Source organism: Betta splendens, chromosome 9 (genome assembly GCF_900634795.4).
Source record: "Betta splendens chromosome 9, fBetSpl5.4, whole genome shotgun sequence".
Classification (NCBI taxonomy): Eukaryota; Metazoa; Chordata; class Actinopteri; order Anabantiformes; family Osphronemidae; genus Betta; species Betta splendens.
In genome coordinates, this window is record NC_040889.2 from 4,795,374 (window position 1) to 4,814,395 (window position 19,022).

The window sequence follows — 19,022 nt, forward strand, 5'->3', positions numbered from 1 at the left end:
GTAGCACTGCATCTGTTGAGTTTACCCGGTCACCAGCGCATGTTATTAACAGTTCACAGTCGCATTAGGATTCCCGTTACAAGTTATAGAGGGGATTGAATCTGGGAGAGGAGTCGAGAGGCGGCTGCTTTGATGTGGTTCAGGTTCTTCACATTCAGCTTAAAGAGCAGGTGGCAACACTCGAGTCTAGCGACTGATGCTTTCCCCATCCAGCAGTGTGCTTTTAGAAATGAATAGGATACAACTATTAATGAGAACGTGCAATAATAAATCACGATTTATTATTGAATGATCCGTTTGAAGCTCTAGAGCGTAGTTTGAGTTTGTCTCCGCTAACTTTTGACGGACGCCTCTTCCTTTTTGACACCTACAACCCAGAGGCGTGCTCCTCCCTCTGCAGCTCCGTCCGTCCATCCATCCATTTCAAACCAAAGTGAAGGGCTGTCAACGCCTGTAACTTTTACCGCGGTCGCACATTTGTCTCAGCTCCCTGTCATCACACACGCACACACACACTCACACACACTCTCTGAAGTGGGTCTTTGGTAGTTTTCAAATGCACTGTCTGGAGCTCAGACACGGACTAAACCGGTGTGTGCAGCGTGAGAGATGAACAAAAACAGCGCCCCTCCATCCTCCATTCTATGTGGGTCACATTCACTTGTCTGGATGTTTGGCATCACTGTCAGTTTCACGGATACTCACACTCTCGTGTGCGCTAGAAATATCTATCTGTCCCCCCTCCCTGTCTTTTGATTTTGGATTAAAATTGACCGCCACCCGATTTCATCGCCCTCTCTTCTGTCCTCCTCCTCTTCTCTCAATTTTTTTTCTCGCGTCCAGATTTTCTGGTTATGACTTCTGAAAGAGTTCACGGCTCTGTCATTACCAATCTGAAGCCGGTAATCTGGCCTGAGATGGCATTAGCGGTGAGGATTAGCGCAGATAAAGGCCCCATAAGCCAAGCGCGGCGCTTTGTTGAGGACTAACCCGGCCGATGGAGAGGGCCGATAGCGCCGCGTACATGCTCTGAGTCAGGGCAGATGCCTCATCAGTGACTAAGCTGTGGGAAAAAAAACACACACACAAATAAAAAGACGATGAGGAGGAGCGGGGAAGGTCTGGTATTTGCAGATGTTCTCGAGCGGGGAAATTAGCAGGACATTTTAGCCATAAAAAGGGTCACTGGCCACCAATCGCGTGTGTGTGTGTGTGTGTGTGTGTGTGTGTGTGTGTGTGTGTGTGTGTGTGTGTGTGTGTGTGTGTGTGTGTGTGTGTGTGTGTGTGACTGTGGGCAGGTGGGCCTGCTGGGGGCACACTCTGACTCACATGCCCAACTCGACAGTGAAGTGGTCAGTGTGAGTGTGTGAAAGTGTGAGGGAAACACGCACACACGCACACACACACACACACAGATGCCCTGATGAACTCTCTTCATTGAGTGCATGTTAATGTCTTCACCTCATGGTTCAGGAGAAGATTTATTCCGGTTGAAAACCTCCTGCCGCCTCCTCACACACGCAAATCTTTTTAAATAGACTTTTGGTTTTATTTGCAAACAACAGTTGCAGCCGGTGAAGCTGTTGCACTAAAGGTTCAATGGGTTGCTCTCTGTGCCTCAGCAGACTTATTGTCGTCGCTGTCCTCCACCGCCTACCTGAACGACCACGAGGCGGTGAGCAAGGCGTTCGCCGAGGCCCGGCAGATGAAGGAGCAGCTGAAGAGGGAGCAGCAGGTCCTGGACGCCAAGGTGGCGGCGGTCAGCAACCTCAGCCTCAACAACGGACGCTCGGACAAGGTGGGCCCCGACTCCACCCGCCAGAAATAAGTCCCCATTCAAACCTCAGACAGCCTTTGTGAATTTAATACTGAAATGCTGATCTTTTTAAAATACTAATTACAAAATTATGATTTTTTACGTCAAATTATTTCCCACTCATCAGTAAAAACCCAAACCTTCCAGCCTCTCACGAACAAACACAAATGAGTGTATTTTGGCTCTGGCAAAAATAAAAGGCAAAAGATTCCAAAGGGTTTGAATTCATACATTCCCCAAGATGCACGAAAGTCAGCCCGCGCCGCTCCGTCTCATTGTGAGGGTGTAATAATTTGTCTTGCCATATGCCATCGCTGCTGCACCATGTAGGAGGTAAATCAGTGTACAATGTGCTCACTGCAATGTGTTGAAGCTAAACAGGACCAGATAAGGTAAAACCAGAGGCGTCTCGGAGGTAATGAGTGTGTCTGTGAGGCGCACCGCAGGGTTACAAGCGCGCGTGTGTGTGTGTGTGTGTGTGTGTGTGTGTGTGTGTGTGTGTGTGTGTGGGGAAGAGCCGAGCGCCGGGGAGACAGTAATGTGAAGTGACGGCGCCGGCTCCTCGGCAGCGTGGCTAAATTGTGGTTATTTGTTAAACACACTGGGAGTCAGCCGGCGCACGTACTCGCACACACACACACACACACACCTAAAACGCCCATTCATATAGAGCAACTGTGCTTGAACCATTCGCACCGCTGACATTCAACGGCTCTATCTGTCGCTTTCTCGTACCTTTTTTTTTTTTTTCTTGCTTTCATGTGATGTCTCAGTGGAGCCCACACTCTCGGTTCAGTCCAGGTTTATTTCACATGTTCATGCACAGTGTGAGCCTGCAGCCGATACGGCACAGAGACCGCAGACTAATAGACAAATAGAGGATTCAGAGGATTTCATTATTACTCCTGGGATCAAAAAATACTAGACATGATTTAATATATTTGTCAGTTCTTGTTTTACCATCAGTTTAATTCATCGTATGAAGTATCGTGATTTTAATATTTAGTGAATTCATGTAGACTTAAAAAAAACTCACACTTTTTTAGATTTCCGAGCTTCCGCAGCTCGTTGTCGGCTTCCGCAGCCGCGCGCCCACACCGGCTCCCGCTTCCTCGGCCCCTTTGGCTCCGTGCTGCTGGAGTGCGAAGCCGGCGAGCTCTCGGTGTGCAGATACAACGGTGTCATCTCTGACACACTCGGAGGATTAGTTTTGTCACTACTTTGTGTCTTGGCTCCAGTGTCAGCCATTCAATCCACTTTTCTCATGTACTGTACTGGGGCTTAATGTCAGCCTAGGCTGTCATCCACTCTGTCTGTCGGTTCATCTCGTCTCTGGCTCACACACACACACACACACACACACACACACACACACACACACACACACACACACACACACACACACACACACTCTGAATAAAGCCCCTTGTAACACCACATTTAATCTTAACATCTGAACGTGTGAGACACATTTTGTGCTTTTTTTTCCCTCCCAGTAACGAGATTTGAATGAGGCTGATCATTTGTGTGAAATGAGTAAAAACCTTCCTAAAATATTCCTCATTTACATACAAAATGACTAAATAATTCCAAGCCGCTGGCAGATTATTGTTCATTTATTACAACATAATAAATCCTAAATAAAATACTTTTTAAAGCACTTGCAAAGAGGGGAAAAAAACATAAACCCAACCTTCGCCGCAGAGTGTGTGTGGCTTTTTATTCTCCTCTCCCCTCCTAGTCTTTTTAGCCATATTTATTCCAATCTGTGGGGAAAAATTATCTCTAACAATTAAAGTCCTTTGGACTAAAAACAGAGAAAATGCATTTCATTATCATCCTGCCCTCCCTCTATCCAGCCAGCCGGCTCGCCAGGGTCACATGTAAATGCGGAGGGACACTTTTTGGAAGGTTGTTTTAGAAGACGACAGTGTTTTGGGTAGCGCTCCTAATCGTATAATTAAACTGTAAAACGCTGGCGCTGGTGCTCTGCTGTGTGTGTGTGTGTGTGTGCGCGTGTGTGTTCGTCCACAGTCAGGTTGTAGCACGGAGCGTGCCGGCTGCTTGCATTAAGCATGTAAATGCTCAGTAAATCAGCCTTTTATTGGTTGTAATAAATACCCAGGGGGCCGCGCGGCGTGGCCTCGCTCTCGTCCGCCCGGCGCTCTCTCGCTCCCTCTCTCTCTCTAATGCGTCGACCCTCGGGGGCCTCTGCGAGAGCGAGGCGAGCCGCGGCACTCCACTCTCGCAGGTGGCTGCCAGGAGTCGCTGCTCACACACACACACACACACATAGACTCACAAACACTCATATAATATACAGTATACACAGAACACGGTAAACACCCAAATAGGACTAAATGTAATCAACGTTCTTGTAAACATACACGCAGATGTGTGTCGGCGCGCCGTCGAACGGTTTGATGTTGACATTAGCATTTCTGCAAATTGACTTGACATTGAAACGAACCGAAACAGCAAACTGTCTACCCGCGGAAATCGCTGCCGCTGTTTGTCTGCCCGCTCCGCTTTGGAGCCCGCCGGATGAAAATGTGATTTCCAGCCGATTTATCGCAGATAAGTGAGAAATAACACAGAGATTCCTTCAGTGTTTAGTCAGCGCTTGGCAGTGGCGAGGCGTTTACACATGTTCAAATGTGATTTAGCTGTGGACAGGCTGGCTTAAGCGTCACATTGGATTTTAGTGGTTGTTCGCGAGTGACATTTATGACGTTCAAGCGCTTGAACAGCAGCGATTCTAAAAAAAAAAAAAATTTATAAAATAAAAAAAAGTGGAGGGAGGCGCACGTGGATCTCTGTGAAGTCGTGTCCGAGGATGACACGTTGGGGACGCGAAAGGAAAAGTGTCCGGCGCCGCCGCCACAGGTCCATTCACATATTCGCAGCGTGTGACTCAGCCGCTGACCGACTGCAACTGTGAACTGTTTGTGTTGTTTAGGACAAAGCTGCCTTGGAGAGTCTGAGTCAGCAGCTGAAGCAGCAGTCGGAGGACAAGTTCAGCCACGCCATGCTGGACTTCACCATGAGCGGAGACTCTGACGGTAGGAGCCACTTCGTATGCCCCGCTCGAACCCGTTTGCTATTGTTGTTGGCCCGTCTCCGCTGACACCTCCCCCTCTCCGGCCCTCAGGCTCCCCGAGCGTGTCAGACTCCAGGATATTCCGCGAGTCCCGGGGCCGCAGCAGCAACGAGCCGCACATCAAGCGGCCGATGAACGCCTTCATGGTCTGGGCCAAGGACGAGCGGAGGAAGATCCTCCAGGCCTTCCCCGACATGCACAACTCCAACATCAGCAAGATCCTGGGTAAAGCCCCCCCCCACCACCACCACCACAGCGCCGCTCCGACACGTCAGGCACAACACAGGCGCGCGGTCCACGGCCTCCTCGCCGTTAATGAACGGCCGGGGAGAACGGCGGCGCCGGCAAACGATGATATAATTCATTATGCATTAAACAAGCAGCGCAAGGCCGCCTGACATTTCCCCCAGACCGCCGGGATCGGCCCTGACATTTTAAAGAGCTCCTAAGCGTTTTATAACACGGGGAAATCTGGTTTTAATAAGCTTCCTCCCTCTCTCGCTCGCTCGCTCGCTCGCCCCCTCTCAATTGCTTACAGATCGCAGAACAGAGAGACAGACAGGGGACAAGCCAAGTGCCGACAGCTTTCACCCATTTAACATACCGTACAGTAGTCGAGCGCAAATTCAGACCAGATATGAAGCACACGGGGGAGACGATGTGTGTGCTCAAGATTACACACACACACACACACACACACACACACATGCAGGGCCCCAATCAATGAGCTGCAACTGAGCTGAAGAGAGACGACAGCAGGTTAAGTGAAGTCCTCATTAGTTTCAATGAGTACCTGTCGCTCTCGCTGCTCTCCTCATTAACCCCTCGCCGTCCCCTCTGCAGACCCCCCCCCCCCCCCCCCCCCCCCCCCCCCACATACCGTCACCCTGGATCGTCGCCGGCCGCTAACGCCGTCCTCTGTCTCTGTCCCCAGGCTCGCGCTGGAAAGCCATGACCAACCTGGAGAAGCAGCCGTACTACGAGGAGCAGGCTCGCCTCAGCAAGCAGCACCTGGAGAAGTACCCGGACTACAAGTACAAGCCGCGGCCCAAGCGCACCTGCCTGGTGGACGGCAAGAAGCTGCGCATCGGCGAGTACAAGGCCATCATGAGGTCCCGCCGGCAGGAAATGAGACAGTACTTCAGTGTGGGGTGAGCGACTGCTGCTCCTATTTACCTATTTACCTCTGTCCTGTGGAGCGATGCTGACGTGTGTGTCTCCCCTGTATCTTGGTCACAGGCAGCAGGGCCAGCTGCCCCTGTCCTCGGGGGGCGTGGTCTACCCAGGCGCCCTGTCCATGGCAGGGATGCCCTCGCCCCAGATGCCCTCCGAGCACTCGAGCATGTCCAGCAGCCCCGAGCCCACCGCCAACCACCACCAGGGCGCCCACATGGGCCTGAAGGGCGACGAGCCGCGCATCAAGGAGGAGGAGCTGCGGCTGGACGACAACAACGGCGACGTGTACGACGACTTCGACTACGAGGACGAGGAGGCCGACTACGCCAGCGACAACGAGAACCACATCGCCCAATAGGAGGGGGTGGGGGAGGGGGCCAGGGCTGGTTTAGGCCCGCAGCATCCCAGACCCCCGCCAACCAGGAAGAAAACGCCCCTCTTGCCTCACCTCGAGCCCCCTTTTTCACCACCCCCTCCCCCCCTCCCCTCCCGACTAACACGGACTCTTTGGACCAGAGCCGGAAACCCCCCGTCCTCCCACCGGAGTCCTGATACCAGCATCCGATCAACCAGTTGAAGCACAGGACCTGTCACTCACACTGACTGTTACACGAAGCCGGGGTCCGGCGGGCCGAGGCGACCGAGCCGGCTCCGAGAGCTCGAGGGACACCCCAAGTACTACTGCAAGAGAAGGTCCAGCCGCGAGTGGGGACACACCCACACTCATGACGCGGCGTCTTAGACCCGTTTGTACAAAAGGAGACATTTTGAAATGATAAGCGGAACAGTGGACCTGTCAAAAGGCTCCCAGATGACACTTTAAGATGGCGGACCTGTTTATTATCAAGAGACACTTTTAAAGAAAAAAAAACAGCTTTTTTGTTCTTTGGTTCTATAATATTCTCACTCAGGTACACGGTGCCAATAAGTGGCTTGTGAATGTGATTTGTTGTTTTTGTGCTACAAGTTTGAATAATAATAGGAAAAAGAGACATTTCTTTTTTCCCCCTTTTGTTGTAAAGCACCTGAAAGACATCAGACATATTTTTAACAAAACGATATCGTTCTTTGACCTCGCAGTGTGCTGTCAGCCCCCCCGGTTCTTTTTTTCCTCCTGTGCTTTTGCGACTCCGACGGGACGGGTCCACACAGGACTGACCAGCGCAGCGTGGACCGTCCCACTTTTGAGTGGATTTCAGTGTGTGTGTGGGAGGGGGGGGCCAGGAGCCTCTCTACCGTCACGACGAAAAGCACTGTGTTGTGAGACAATCCACCAGTTCCTTCTCTCTCCGTCCACGTGTCTCAGCCTCATCCATCCATGGGGGGGGGCACGAAACAACAGCACGACTTATCCTGCAACACCCGAGTGTGTGTGCCTGTGTGTGTGTGCGTGTGTGTGTGTGTGTGTGTGTGTGTGTGTGTGTGTGTGTGTGTGTGTGTGTGTGTGTGTGTGTGTGTGCTCATGCGCTCACTTATTGGGCGTTTGCAAAAAAAAATTTACATTAAAAAAAACTAAAGGAAGCTAAAGTTGTCCACCGTCCACAAAGACGCCCCCCCCACACACACACACACACACACTGCTGCTGTTATGAACACACACGCTCACACACACAGACACACACCCGTCGTTCTGTCCGTCAGTGTTGTCCCGCTCCACCGACCATTGTCGTTCTGCTGTCCCCCAGCGGGCCGAGCCCCGGTGAAGCCAGCCAGTCAGTGTTTATGTTTGTATTTGAATACTGTATTTTATTATTTCTCTTCAAACTGCCTCTAGTCTAATAATATTATTAACAATAATTATAAGGATGGTCAACGTTTCCTGAGTTTAGTAAGTTATGTACAGTATAATTTATTTTTTCCTCTTTATCAGGTTTTTATGACCATATGAAACTATGACAGTCAATGAGACGTTATTCTATTTAGCTGTAGGTATTTAGATCTAAACAGAAGTCGTTGTTTTAACTTTCTTCTTTATTTCTTGTTTTGTTCCCATTTTTTTTGTTTGTCGTTTTGTTTTTTTATGCGTTCGTTTTGTATTAATCCTGCGGACGGCCGGGCGGCAGAGTTAGGACAGTGAGCTGGACTGACAGACTCGACGCCAGCCCTCCTCCGAGCTGAAGACGTAACCTACTCGTGTCCACACCCATTTCTAAAAAGCACTCAGACTCTGTGCAGTCAGAGGAAAAAGAAGAACATGTTCTTTTTTTGTATTAAATTGTTATTATTTTATTTGTAACGGTTATTATAATGTACAATGTGAAATTTCCTCTCTTATTTTTATTTTGCTTTTTTCTCCTTTTTTTTGGTGGGAAATCAGTTTCATCACTTTTGGAAACTGATTTCTGTGAACAAAGAGTCCCATCCCCATTTACTAGTTTGAGCATAGTAGCGCAGTGGAACGCCATTGTCTTGGACGCACACACACATAAAACGAAGAGATTATCAAGACAACCAAACAAATCGTATGCTGTCGTTTTCTGTTTCTTGAAACCCTAATGTTGTAGATTTTTAGATCCTGTACATATGTTTTTTTGTGATAGCAGTGATCATTTTAATGATAGGAAAGCAGTGTTTACCGCGCTCCACCAATGGCGCTCCACTGTGCTCACGTGTCTGCGGTATCTTTAAAGTCACTTCTCTTCAGGAGCCCTTTGCCTTGTTTTAGCTCCACAAGCTACAGGAGCCATGACTACTCTTCAGGTGATGCTGAAGGTGTGATGCTCACAATCACAGTCGCTGTAGATGTTCGCTACGCACCACATTATGAGCCTCTGGGTATTAGCGTTGCTGTATAGTCACCCCTGCAATCACACCGTGGTTTGACCTGATGCTGGAGATGAGGGTGAGGGGGGTGGGGGGCAAGTGGATGAATCCATTGTAGGGTGACAGCAGGGGGCATTAAGATGTCAATCATCCCTGCTGGCAAGGTCTGGCCCCATATCAAGACAATGAAAATGATGATAATATTATTTAAGACAATCAAAGTCATGAGTGGAGCTCAAAACAAAGTAAGAATTATTACAAGTAAAAAAAAATATCTTACCATCTCAACTTGAAAAATCAAGAAAGATAATTATGTAAATATAACATAGAGTTATAGATTTATATTTTGTTCATAACACAGTGTAATATAAGTTGTATATTTCTTTTTCTCTCCCTACTGTCTCTTTTATTGATGTTATCCATGCCACAGAAAAGCAAGAGTCGCAGTACTCGCACAAAAAAAATAAAGAAAAATATCAAAGAAATAAAGAAAAACAGGAAAAAAATAAAGCCGTGGGCTGCCACCACCATCTGTTCTAAGTTCACTTTTTTTTCAGTATTACTGCCAGACAAGGCTCTAATAAAGACAGCAATGTGTTCGGTAAAACTTGTGCTGGTCCTGGTCACTTCTTTGCTTCCACGCATACATTCACACAATGCTTTACGGCTCCAACACCTTCGCTTACACACGCACGTACGAATAGACAAGACAATATGAATATAGGCAAGACTTGAGGAAATGTTGCCCACGGAGGAAACAGCAGATGCATCCACATTTGTTTATGGGCTAATAATCAACTCTGAAGATACGTACACACAATGCACGAGAGATGAATCTGGTTTATTCTTGGCTCGACTGCTTGACCGTTTCCTCCTGTCCTCCTCTCAGGGATGCGAGGCATCACCAGCAGCTCAGTCATCTCCATAACAACGGGTTAATTATGCTCCGTCCACCTCCTTGCCTCTCCAATCAGGGGGCCGGCAGGGAGGCGTGCAGCCGCGGAGCAACCTGATAACCTAATTAAGCACAACAAGGGGCACGGGGGAGGAATGGGGGGAGGGGGGGTGTAATACACGTGTTGTTACAGCACAACAAGAAAGTAAAGACCACGCGCGGCCGCGGCGTCTCGCCGGAGCTCCCGGTGCCAGCTGCCGCCGCCGCCGTCGCCGGTTTGGGAGCGAATCTTTAATTGATGCCCGCTTTAGGATGTGGAGGATGCTCGTGGCTCCACTTCCAGGGGTTAAAAACACAAAACCCCACTCAGCTCACCCATTAAAACGCTCTCCCCATCTGTGTCCATATGTTGTGCAATCAACCACCGGTGCCCTGTCTGCGCATAAAAACAGTTAAATGCACTCAGGAGATGATTTTCACGTGTTTTGCTAATTACTGTAGCTTCACACACACACACACACACAAAAAGCCCTTTTGATGTAATAAAGAGGCACAATGGGGGCAGAGCCACAACTCGGAACGAAAAGTGAAGGACTTGGATGTTCTCCGGGCCTTGTGAATTTTTCAGAGGCGGCCGGAAGGTAAAAACCTGCGAACATTTTTATGTGTGAATAGCTGAGGAGCAGAGAGGGGATTCTGATTTTTCGTTTTCTCTTATTGTCAGCAGTACGAGACGCTGGAAGAGGCAACCGTGGGCCAGGCTCAGATTAAATCACACACACACACACGCCCTGAAGTGTGTTGGAGGAGTTAGCTCAGCTTAAATCACAATTATCCACTAGCTAGTTTTCATCGTAACAGCTGAGACAAAAGGATTTTTGACTCTTAACTACTTCCGCATACTTTGTGCTACAGAAACCATAAAAATGTTCATCTTTTTAATTACAGGGTAGCTTTGACTCAACCCTTTTTATAAAGAGCTTTTTTCAGCATTTCATTTTCCCATTTTCAACTATAAAATAAAAAAATGTGGTCGACATTAAAAATACAGACACCTGTCCAGAACGAGAGTCCCTTCGTTGGTGGACTATGTGTACGGATCCAACACTGCGAGGTTGGTGGTGTCATTTGCAGGAGTTCTGGAAAAGCTGGTCATTTACGCCTAGAACCACAATAGAGAACGACTGCACAACTCTGGGAACGGAGGTCAATTGATATATTATTATATATTTGTGTGACATATTTGTGTAACTTATTAATGCTATTAAAAAGTATTTGCATGATAATGTCACCTACCAAGATTTTTGTGAATTATTAACCATAGCTTCCACTGCATGTGGTGTCTCCTCAGCTTGGTGTGTGTTCTTCTTACACACAGCTTTTCACAGTATTTGGATGTGCACCTGAGCCTCTTGCCGCAGTACGAGCAGAGATAAGGCCGTTCTCCAGTGTGGTGAGACTGCACCAGCTGGTGCCGCTGTATAAAACCAGGCCTCTGCAGAGTTGATGCCTTATTGTTCCTGTTTTCATGATCTATGGTATATTTTGTATATTATGTATATTATGTCATTTTTATTATGTTAATAAAAATATGTCCTTTTATTTGTAGTATTGTACTATCACGCTGACAGTGAGTGATGATGCATGAATGATGGAAAAGTAAATTAACACTAAATGTAACTTTAAATAATCTAAGAGAAAAATGTTGGGTGGCATTTAAACTATGTATATAACGACAACTTTGATAATTATTATCATTTTTGCCATTCATCTGAATGAGCTTATATTTATTTTATAATTACCCCTTATACCCCCTAAGAATTGTTGTGCCCTTTGTTGTGTAACTCTTTGAATTAGTTTGTGGTAATTAGTTGGGACATTCCACCTGCTTGCATCTTTCAGCTAGCAGCTAGCTGCTGTTAGCTTGTCAGCTACGGAGGGAGAAGGGTGTTTGCAGTTGTTTTCAATGGGAGAAGGTGGCCTGCTCTGATGAAACATGTTTTACTGTGTTTTTGTGACAAAACTAAAGACATTAAATATTAAATAACAACACTAAAGTACAGTGTTCTTTCTATGGAGCTTTGTGGTTCATCTGTCAGTTTGTCCAGCTGCAATAAAATAATATTTTAATGATATAACACAGTTGCAGTGACTTTAAATAAATTACAGATAGGGAACCTACTATAGATAGGTTCACTGTCACCGGTTCGGTCCATTATTTTTATGGACAGAATTTCTATGCGCAGCCATGGGCCGGAGGGGGTCTGGTTCAGGGACCACAGGACTGTGTCTCCGCTTTTTGCAGATGATGTTGTCCTGTTGGCATCATCGGGCCAGGACCTCCATTATGTTCTGGGGTGAGTTTCCTGTGAGTTCACGAGTGACGGAAGGAAGGAGCGTGAGATTGACAGGCGGACGGGTGCGGTGGCGGCAGTAATGCGGTCAGTGTGCTGGTCCAGCGTGGTGAAGAGGGAGCTGAGCCGAAAGGCAAAGCTCTCAATTTACCAGTCAATCTCCGTTCTGTCACCTATGGTTCAAAGGTTTGCTTTGGTCACAAGAAGCCAAAATGATGGTGGCTGGCGCTCCCTTAGAGACAGGGTGAGAGCTCTATTACCCGTTAGGAGCTTGCAGTAGAGTCGCTGCTCCTCCTCTTTTTTGGGCGCCTCCCTGGGAGGTGTGTCCCACCAGTACAAGGCCCAGAGGAAGAGCCAGACACGCTGGAGGGACTATGTCTCTGCTGGCCTGGGAACGCCTCGGGGTCCCACCGGAAGAGCTGGGGGAAGTGTCCAGGAAGAAGAGCTCTCTGCTCAGACTGATGCCCCGGCGACCTGGTCCTGGATCAGTGGTTCAAATGGATGGATGCAGTACGGACCAGTGGTTTGAACCCACTGGTGCTTCAGTCTCTGTGCTCTGTCCTATGATCTCACAGTTGTGTCATAAACATCAAGTCGTCTCTGGCTTTTTTCAAGAATCTCCTTCTATAATAACAACACAGATATCAATTACATTATTTCTATATATCAGCAAATGCGAATTCAAATCTTAAAAGTCCACTGTACTGCCACCTCTTCATTCACCTGTGCCTTTCTTGTATCATCTTACAATTAGATCTAATGGACTTCCTCCCATCCTAAAACTACTCTGATACTCAGTGATGTCTTTTTCTAGCTCATATACTGTAACAACCTTTCATTCACCATAAAGTCAACACTTTGAGCTTCCTGGGTCACTTGTGTCTTTTCCTGGCTTCCTCCTGGAGGAATAACTGCCTCCCTCTCCCCCAGTGCTCTATCCTCCCTCCGCACCCTGTTGAACAGACTGTTCTTCCTCTGGTGTATCCTCTTTCCTGTCCAACAGACTGGCATATTCTCTTTCCATTTCGCTTCTTCGATCTCTTCCTTCCTCAGGGATATTACGTATACTTGTTGTGAATCAGCACAAAGTTTTTCTTAATGTTCACACCCACAATTTTATCCCCATCCTTTAGGGCTAGATAATTAACCTCCTCCCCATTCTTTATATCACACCCCATATATCACCTATTATAGCGCTTCTTCCTATTGTGTTAAAAAGCTCTCTACTGTATTTCCTTTTCGCTGATCTGTTCCATGTTTGAGTCTGCTTATATTCAATTAGATTCTGGAAATGGTGTGTATTTTTTACCTTCTTTTCGCCTACCTTTTCTTTTCAGTATAAACTTTGTAGCTGCATCTATTATATTTCTCAGATATACTTCCTTATATTTCTCTTCTTTAAACCCTGCCCATAATATGCAATATGAACAATATCATGTTAAACTAAGTCACACATTAAACTGCCTCAACTATAAGTACGATGTGTGAGTCTGAACTGGACCACAACAATATATGTTGTCGTTTACATTGAGCTGGTTTCTTCCTTTAAAAGGAGGGAGTTCTCATCAGAATCATCAAACCTGTGCTCTGCCTCCATTGTTACACTAACCTCACTCTCTCTCTTCCTCTCTGCCTCCTTATTTACAGCAACCTTTTTTTATTAATTCCATAAGTTTATGTACCTTTTTCGTGCCTGGCATGTTATTGACAACTGTGTTCTTCTGAAATGATGAGCCCGAAAACACAGCCATGCATGAAAAGAACAATTAAGATCATAGATGAACATTCATTCTGTTTATAGTTTTACATATTTTATTATAGTAAAGGCTACATAAGATCAGTGGATCGCAAACACCCACTGCAATGACCATTTTAAAAGGGTTTGTCCCAGTGAACCCAGATGAAATGCTGCTGTAGCCTTGAGGACCTGCTTAATATTATTTATTGTAAAGCCTAAAATAAGGTTAAAGTGGTTCAACCGATTTTGGTGCTACTTTTTTGTGACCTGATACCGGTTTAATAAGCACTGATTACACATCAACTAGTTGCAGCTGTACATTGAACTGAGTGAGGGACATTTCCAGTAAAGCTTCACTTAAGAAATTAGAAACAGGTTCCACTTTAAATAGAAAGCAGCTAAAGCTAGCAAGATATATCTTAATTAAAATTATTTCGTATGGGATAAATAAATAACGCTGTACACTCACTTTGTGATTATCTCTGCTTGAAGTAACATCCGATTTTGTTAACGCTGTTTACAACGCAAAATAGCGAGAGCCAATGGGAGCGCAGGAAACTGGGTCACGTGTTAGGAAGCGGCTAATGCGAAGGACAAGCTTATTGGTTGTCCAGCGAACGGCCGGTCGACAAATTGAGATAAATGCACTCTTTGTACTTCCTGCAACATATGCACACAGTTGTAGATTTGTAAATCAGACTTCTGAAAACCCAAAGAACAAATAACTGAAGAACAATCTGCACCTGGTTTTCCTTAGGTAAACTACATTAGCCCAGTTCAGCTCCAGTTTATCGTTTAACGTTTCACCATGTCAGTAGATATTTAGGGCTACAGCCCATTATGGGAGGTGCGATTCTGAACCACCTTTCGATGCTTCTACTCGATGCATCCGTGCTTCAATAGAGGACAAAATATAACTTCATCTGAAAACTCAACTTGTGTTTTTTTCAGGACCAAGTTCTTAGTTAGACCAAGTCAATGTGCAGTCCTCCAGTTTCATCTTGTCAGTGACATTAAAGCTAGATTTAAGACTTAAATCTAGCCTCTAAAGAGGCCTCTAAAGCCAAGCTTTTAACCTTTCATCCACATGTCACTGCTTGCATTTTTAAAGCATTCTATTCTTGAAAATGTTGTTTATAATTAAGTAATCAGCGCTAGGACTTGAACCTGCATCCTTAGAAATCACAGTGTGTTGTCTGTGTCTGTGAGCTACGCTACCATCTTCCTTCGTTCTCTTTGGACAGTCTATATTGTCTTCTTTTAACAATGACCTTAAAAACACTGGGTGACATGAGGCTTGAACCCGCAGCCACGAGGGAGCAGGTCATCTACTGAACCTTTCAGCTACTTAAGCATGAATAAGTGCTTTTCTAAAGCATTGGAGGCTTTCTTCTAGACACTGGCCTTCAGAATGAACTGTGTCAACAGGGCTGCTGATGTGCTCTGCATCTCCCTGTGCTATTTGCTGACATTATTTGAATGTCTTGTTTTGTATGTTATTCTGCCTTAAGAGTCACTTAGCCAGAAAAGGATTGAACCTACAACCACCAGGACTTTAACCAACTATGTGGATTTCAACTCTATAATAAAGAATCCAGTAGCTATGACTCCGCTTCCAGACAGCCTCACCTGCATGACTGAGAATCTGTTTGTTTTTGTGCATTATGTGGATATTGTTTTAATTTGCTTTAACTTTTTTTTCAGAGAAACGTTCAGAGAAAAACTTTTGCGCATCACATCGTGTCTCGACACTGGACCGGCTCAGACCTCGGCCCTCCGTCTGCACCGGCCCGGTGCAATATGCCGTTTTCAACCGTGGGTGTTTGGAAATGGAGTGAAAACGATGTCACATTAATGATTTAAAGTCGGTAATAGGATGTGCTGTGACGCTGAGCCGCCAGCTAAGCTGAGTTTAAGGCTCCGGCGTTAATGTATTCATGAGGAGGAGGGATTATACAGAGACAAGAGCTGGGAGAGAGCTGAGTGCAGCAGAACAGCCAGGGCCAACAGGCCTGCTAGATATTATATATAACTAGATTTATAGTGCGTGAATACACGTCCCACAATGCACAAGGTAGGACTACACACACACACACACACACACACACACACACTAACAATACTGCAGAGCCGCAGAGTGGAATTAAAAAGAATTATCAGCCATGATACTAGAATCACAAAATGTTATTAACATTTTTTATTGATATATACACAGACATTTATAAATTAATTTGTAATTATATAACTGTGTATGCTGCTATTGCACATAAAATATGGAATACAATTTAAAAAATTGTTAAATTAAATGTAAAATAATAATAATAATAATATTAAAGATTTTTATTGTTTAGCATCAGAAATAACCAACAAATACATGTTAGCTCAAGCCCAAAACCCACAAACGGTGTTATTGCATGTACGTGTTCCTTAGTCTTTCATCTGTGATTCTGGCAGCTCCACTAATCCCCTGTCTCACATACTGATGTGTGTGTGTACAAAGTGCAGCATCACTAAAGCAGGAGGAGGCCATCGCAAAGTTCTGAAATCATAAAAGTATTATGTCTCGTCCTCCTAATTGACCTGACCTAAAAATGAGATGAGGTTATGACTCGTCATTAATATCAGGTGGTTCATTAAAAGTCCATAAAATAATCCCACATCAGCAGTCGCCTCCTCTCTCACAATGCTGAGATGCAAAAGGAAACATACACACACCAGCATATGGTTATTGAAATGTCTTTAGAGATTTGGACCATGCCCACTCAATTACTTTACTTTCCAGGATTCCAAGTGTAGATTTACACATGGAATGAACGTGTGACCGGCCCCATTTAGCACGTATCACATCATGACTGTTCAGCCCGTGTGTCCGTGGATAAAAGCGAACGCTTGAGTCAACACAAACACCAGCGTGGACATGACAAGGAGTCTTTCTGAAGCGCGGCCAGTGCCCGAGCAGCCAAGTAGCCTCATCGCCGGGTGCGACTTCCTTTCCACAACTTCCTTCTTCTGCCTCCGTCAGTCGAGTCCTAATGAGCAGAGTAATCGGTGTGACACGAGGCGAGCAGTCACAAAGCGGCGCCGGTGTTTGAGCGACGGCCCTAATGTGACAGATCCCCGGGCGTGCGGCGCGTGAGGGACAGGCGTGGCACCAGGCGGAACAGGGAGGCCCGCGGGGCTGATCCGCCGCGGAGACGGGGAAACTGGCCCGGTGCCGCCTGACGCGACGCCGTCCGCTCTCACGTGAAGCGCTCACCGGCTCCGGCGGCGGCGGCGACTGGCCTACTTTCACCTCTCTCTCTCATTCATTCAAGGCTTCCCCTGCGCCCGCTTGCCTCCTCACGCTTCTCCATTGTGCCTTTCACCTTTGACCTTTCCGACCGAAACACACCTTTACAAGACTTTCAACATCGAGCTATGAAGGTTTCACGCTTCTCATTTATTATATTATGTAACCCCAGGGTAAAGAGATTGACAAATACTTAACAGTTTGGTGAAAACATAATCGTGATATAACAAATTAGAGGAGTCGAAATGATTGAAACGATCGTCAGATGTTAGCGTGTAGGTGGACGAATCGCACAAGAGCCACATAACTTTTCACAGCGAACTTGAAAACATGAGGTTGCTCGTTGAGCGGCGGTATCAAAGCGAGATAAAAAAGCCCGTGGGCGCTTTAACGTCATTTCATGAAATATATATTTTTTTGACACAAGAAAAAAAAAGAAAAAAAGAACCCTGCAAAACTGTTATTTTCTCTCCCCATCAACACCCTAATGCACACATGCAAATATTATGCTAATGGTATGTTAATTGGTGGAGTAGCTGCAAAGCAGCCCTGCTGTTCAAATGACTGGTGAGAAAATAGGTGGGGTCAGTCGCAAGCTGTAAAAGCAGCTCCAACACAAATAAACAAAACCCTCGGGGATTAACAGAACAAGGGCCAGTGATAAACGGATGAGACGAGAGACAGGGAATACAACAGGCTCGAAGCGAGGGGACAAGGGAATCAGCTCAGGGATATGGAAATAAGAAGAAGCAGAGGGACACGGGTAAAACCAATGAGTGGAGGAAGAGGGGTAAGAAGGCTTTATGGAAGAGACACGGGGATTTAAAAGGGCACCGTAAAAAGGAATACGAAACGGGACAGAGGTTAAACAAATACGTGAAGGGGAGCATTAAAAGGGGAAGAAATAACAGGATGCGGCAATAAGTCGTGGAGGAGGAATTAAAACAGGAAGTAAGAATAGACGCGGGGACAGATTTGCAAATGAGGAGGAGAAAACAGAAAACAAGAGTAAAGTAAACAAGAACCAGGACATTAAGACGTGAATGAAACTATTTGCTGCACGTTTCAATGCCAGAAACACGAACTCATGTATTATCCTGCAACGAACCCTGACCCTGTCTTTTAAACTAAACGGTTTAATTCTACAGCTAAACCATCATTTTTACTTTCAAATCCTCTGTTTACATCTGAATATTGTACTTGAAGCCAACTTGAGGGAGGTTCCATGTTCCAGGTCAGTAACAGTCACACTTGGTGAACTGGCAGGAACTCTTGCCCGAGTCCGCCGAGATCACGTCACAGACGGTATCAGGTCCGTCAGGGAGGACGATTAGCTGATACACAATTATCACAACATTCATGAAGTCCACCAGCAAACAGACACTTTCTGCAAGCAACATTAGCCTGGAGTATTAGGAGTTGTAAACCCAACGCGCACCAACACCCTCAGGAAATAAAGCACCCTATCATTTTCTTTATGAATCTGTCAGAGGCTTTAGAGCAACAGGCCTCAAGTGCCCGTAGTCCTTCCCTGTGTGTAGCGCATCGTGTGAAAGCGCAGCGGGCCCTGGCAGGAGCAGCGTCGCCTGGAAACTGTCAGCGCCTGCTCGGTGCCAACCAGCCGCAAGTCCCCCCCCCCCCCCCACCACCACCGAAAAACATCCCCTCTGGAACACCAGCGGCTGCCAGTTTCTCAGACAGCCCATCGCTGACCCCTTCAGGCCGGGAAGCCGTTGACCAGCCAAGGAGCCGGGGACCCGGGGGGCCCAGGACCCGCCCCCGAGACTCGGCGACGGCCCTGCTGGCTGCTCATTCGTGGGAGGGAAGCGACGCTGAAGCTCACTCAACAATGATAGTTTGCATTTTTAATGTAATCGCCCCCTCGCTTCAC

At 46.6% G+C, this 19,022-nt stretch overlaps 1 protein-coding gene across 11 annotated transcripts in view; it reads left to right on the forward strand.

Annotated features, from left to right (window-relative positions):
- sox5 (SRY-box transcription factor 5) overlaps positions 1 to 9,462 on the forward strand; it is a 154,106-nt gene extending 144,644 nt beyond the window's left edge. For 8 of the 11 annotated variants that reach the window (XM_055511423.1, XM_029164181.3, XM_041072067.2 and 5 more), the window contains 5 exons: positions 1,623 to 1,798; positions 4,776 to 4,878; positions 4,968 to 5,141; positions 5,851 to 6,067; positions 6,156 to 9,462. In XM_055511423.1, the coding sequence (XP_055367398.1) occupies positions 1,623 to 1,798; positions 4,776 to 4,878; positions 4,968 to 5,141; positions 5,851 to 6,067; positions 6,156 to 6,450 (965 nt within the window). In that variant the 3' untranslated portion in view covers positions 6,451 to 9,462. The remainder of the gene's footprint in view (positions 1 to 1,622; positions 1,799 to 4,775; positions 4,879 to 4,967; positions 5,142 to 5,850; positions 6,068 to 6,155) is intronic. The other 3 variants (XM_041072070.1, XM_029164178.2, XM_029164185.3) reach the window with 1 other exon arrangement.
- The last annotated feature ends 9,560 nt before the right edge of the window (positions 9,463 to 19,022 follow it).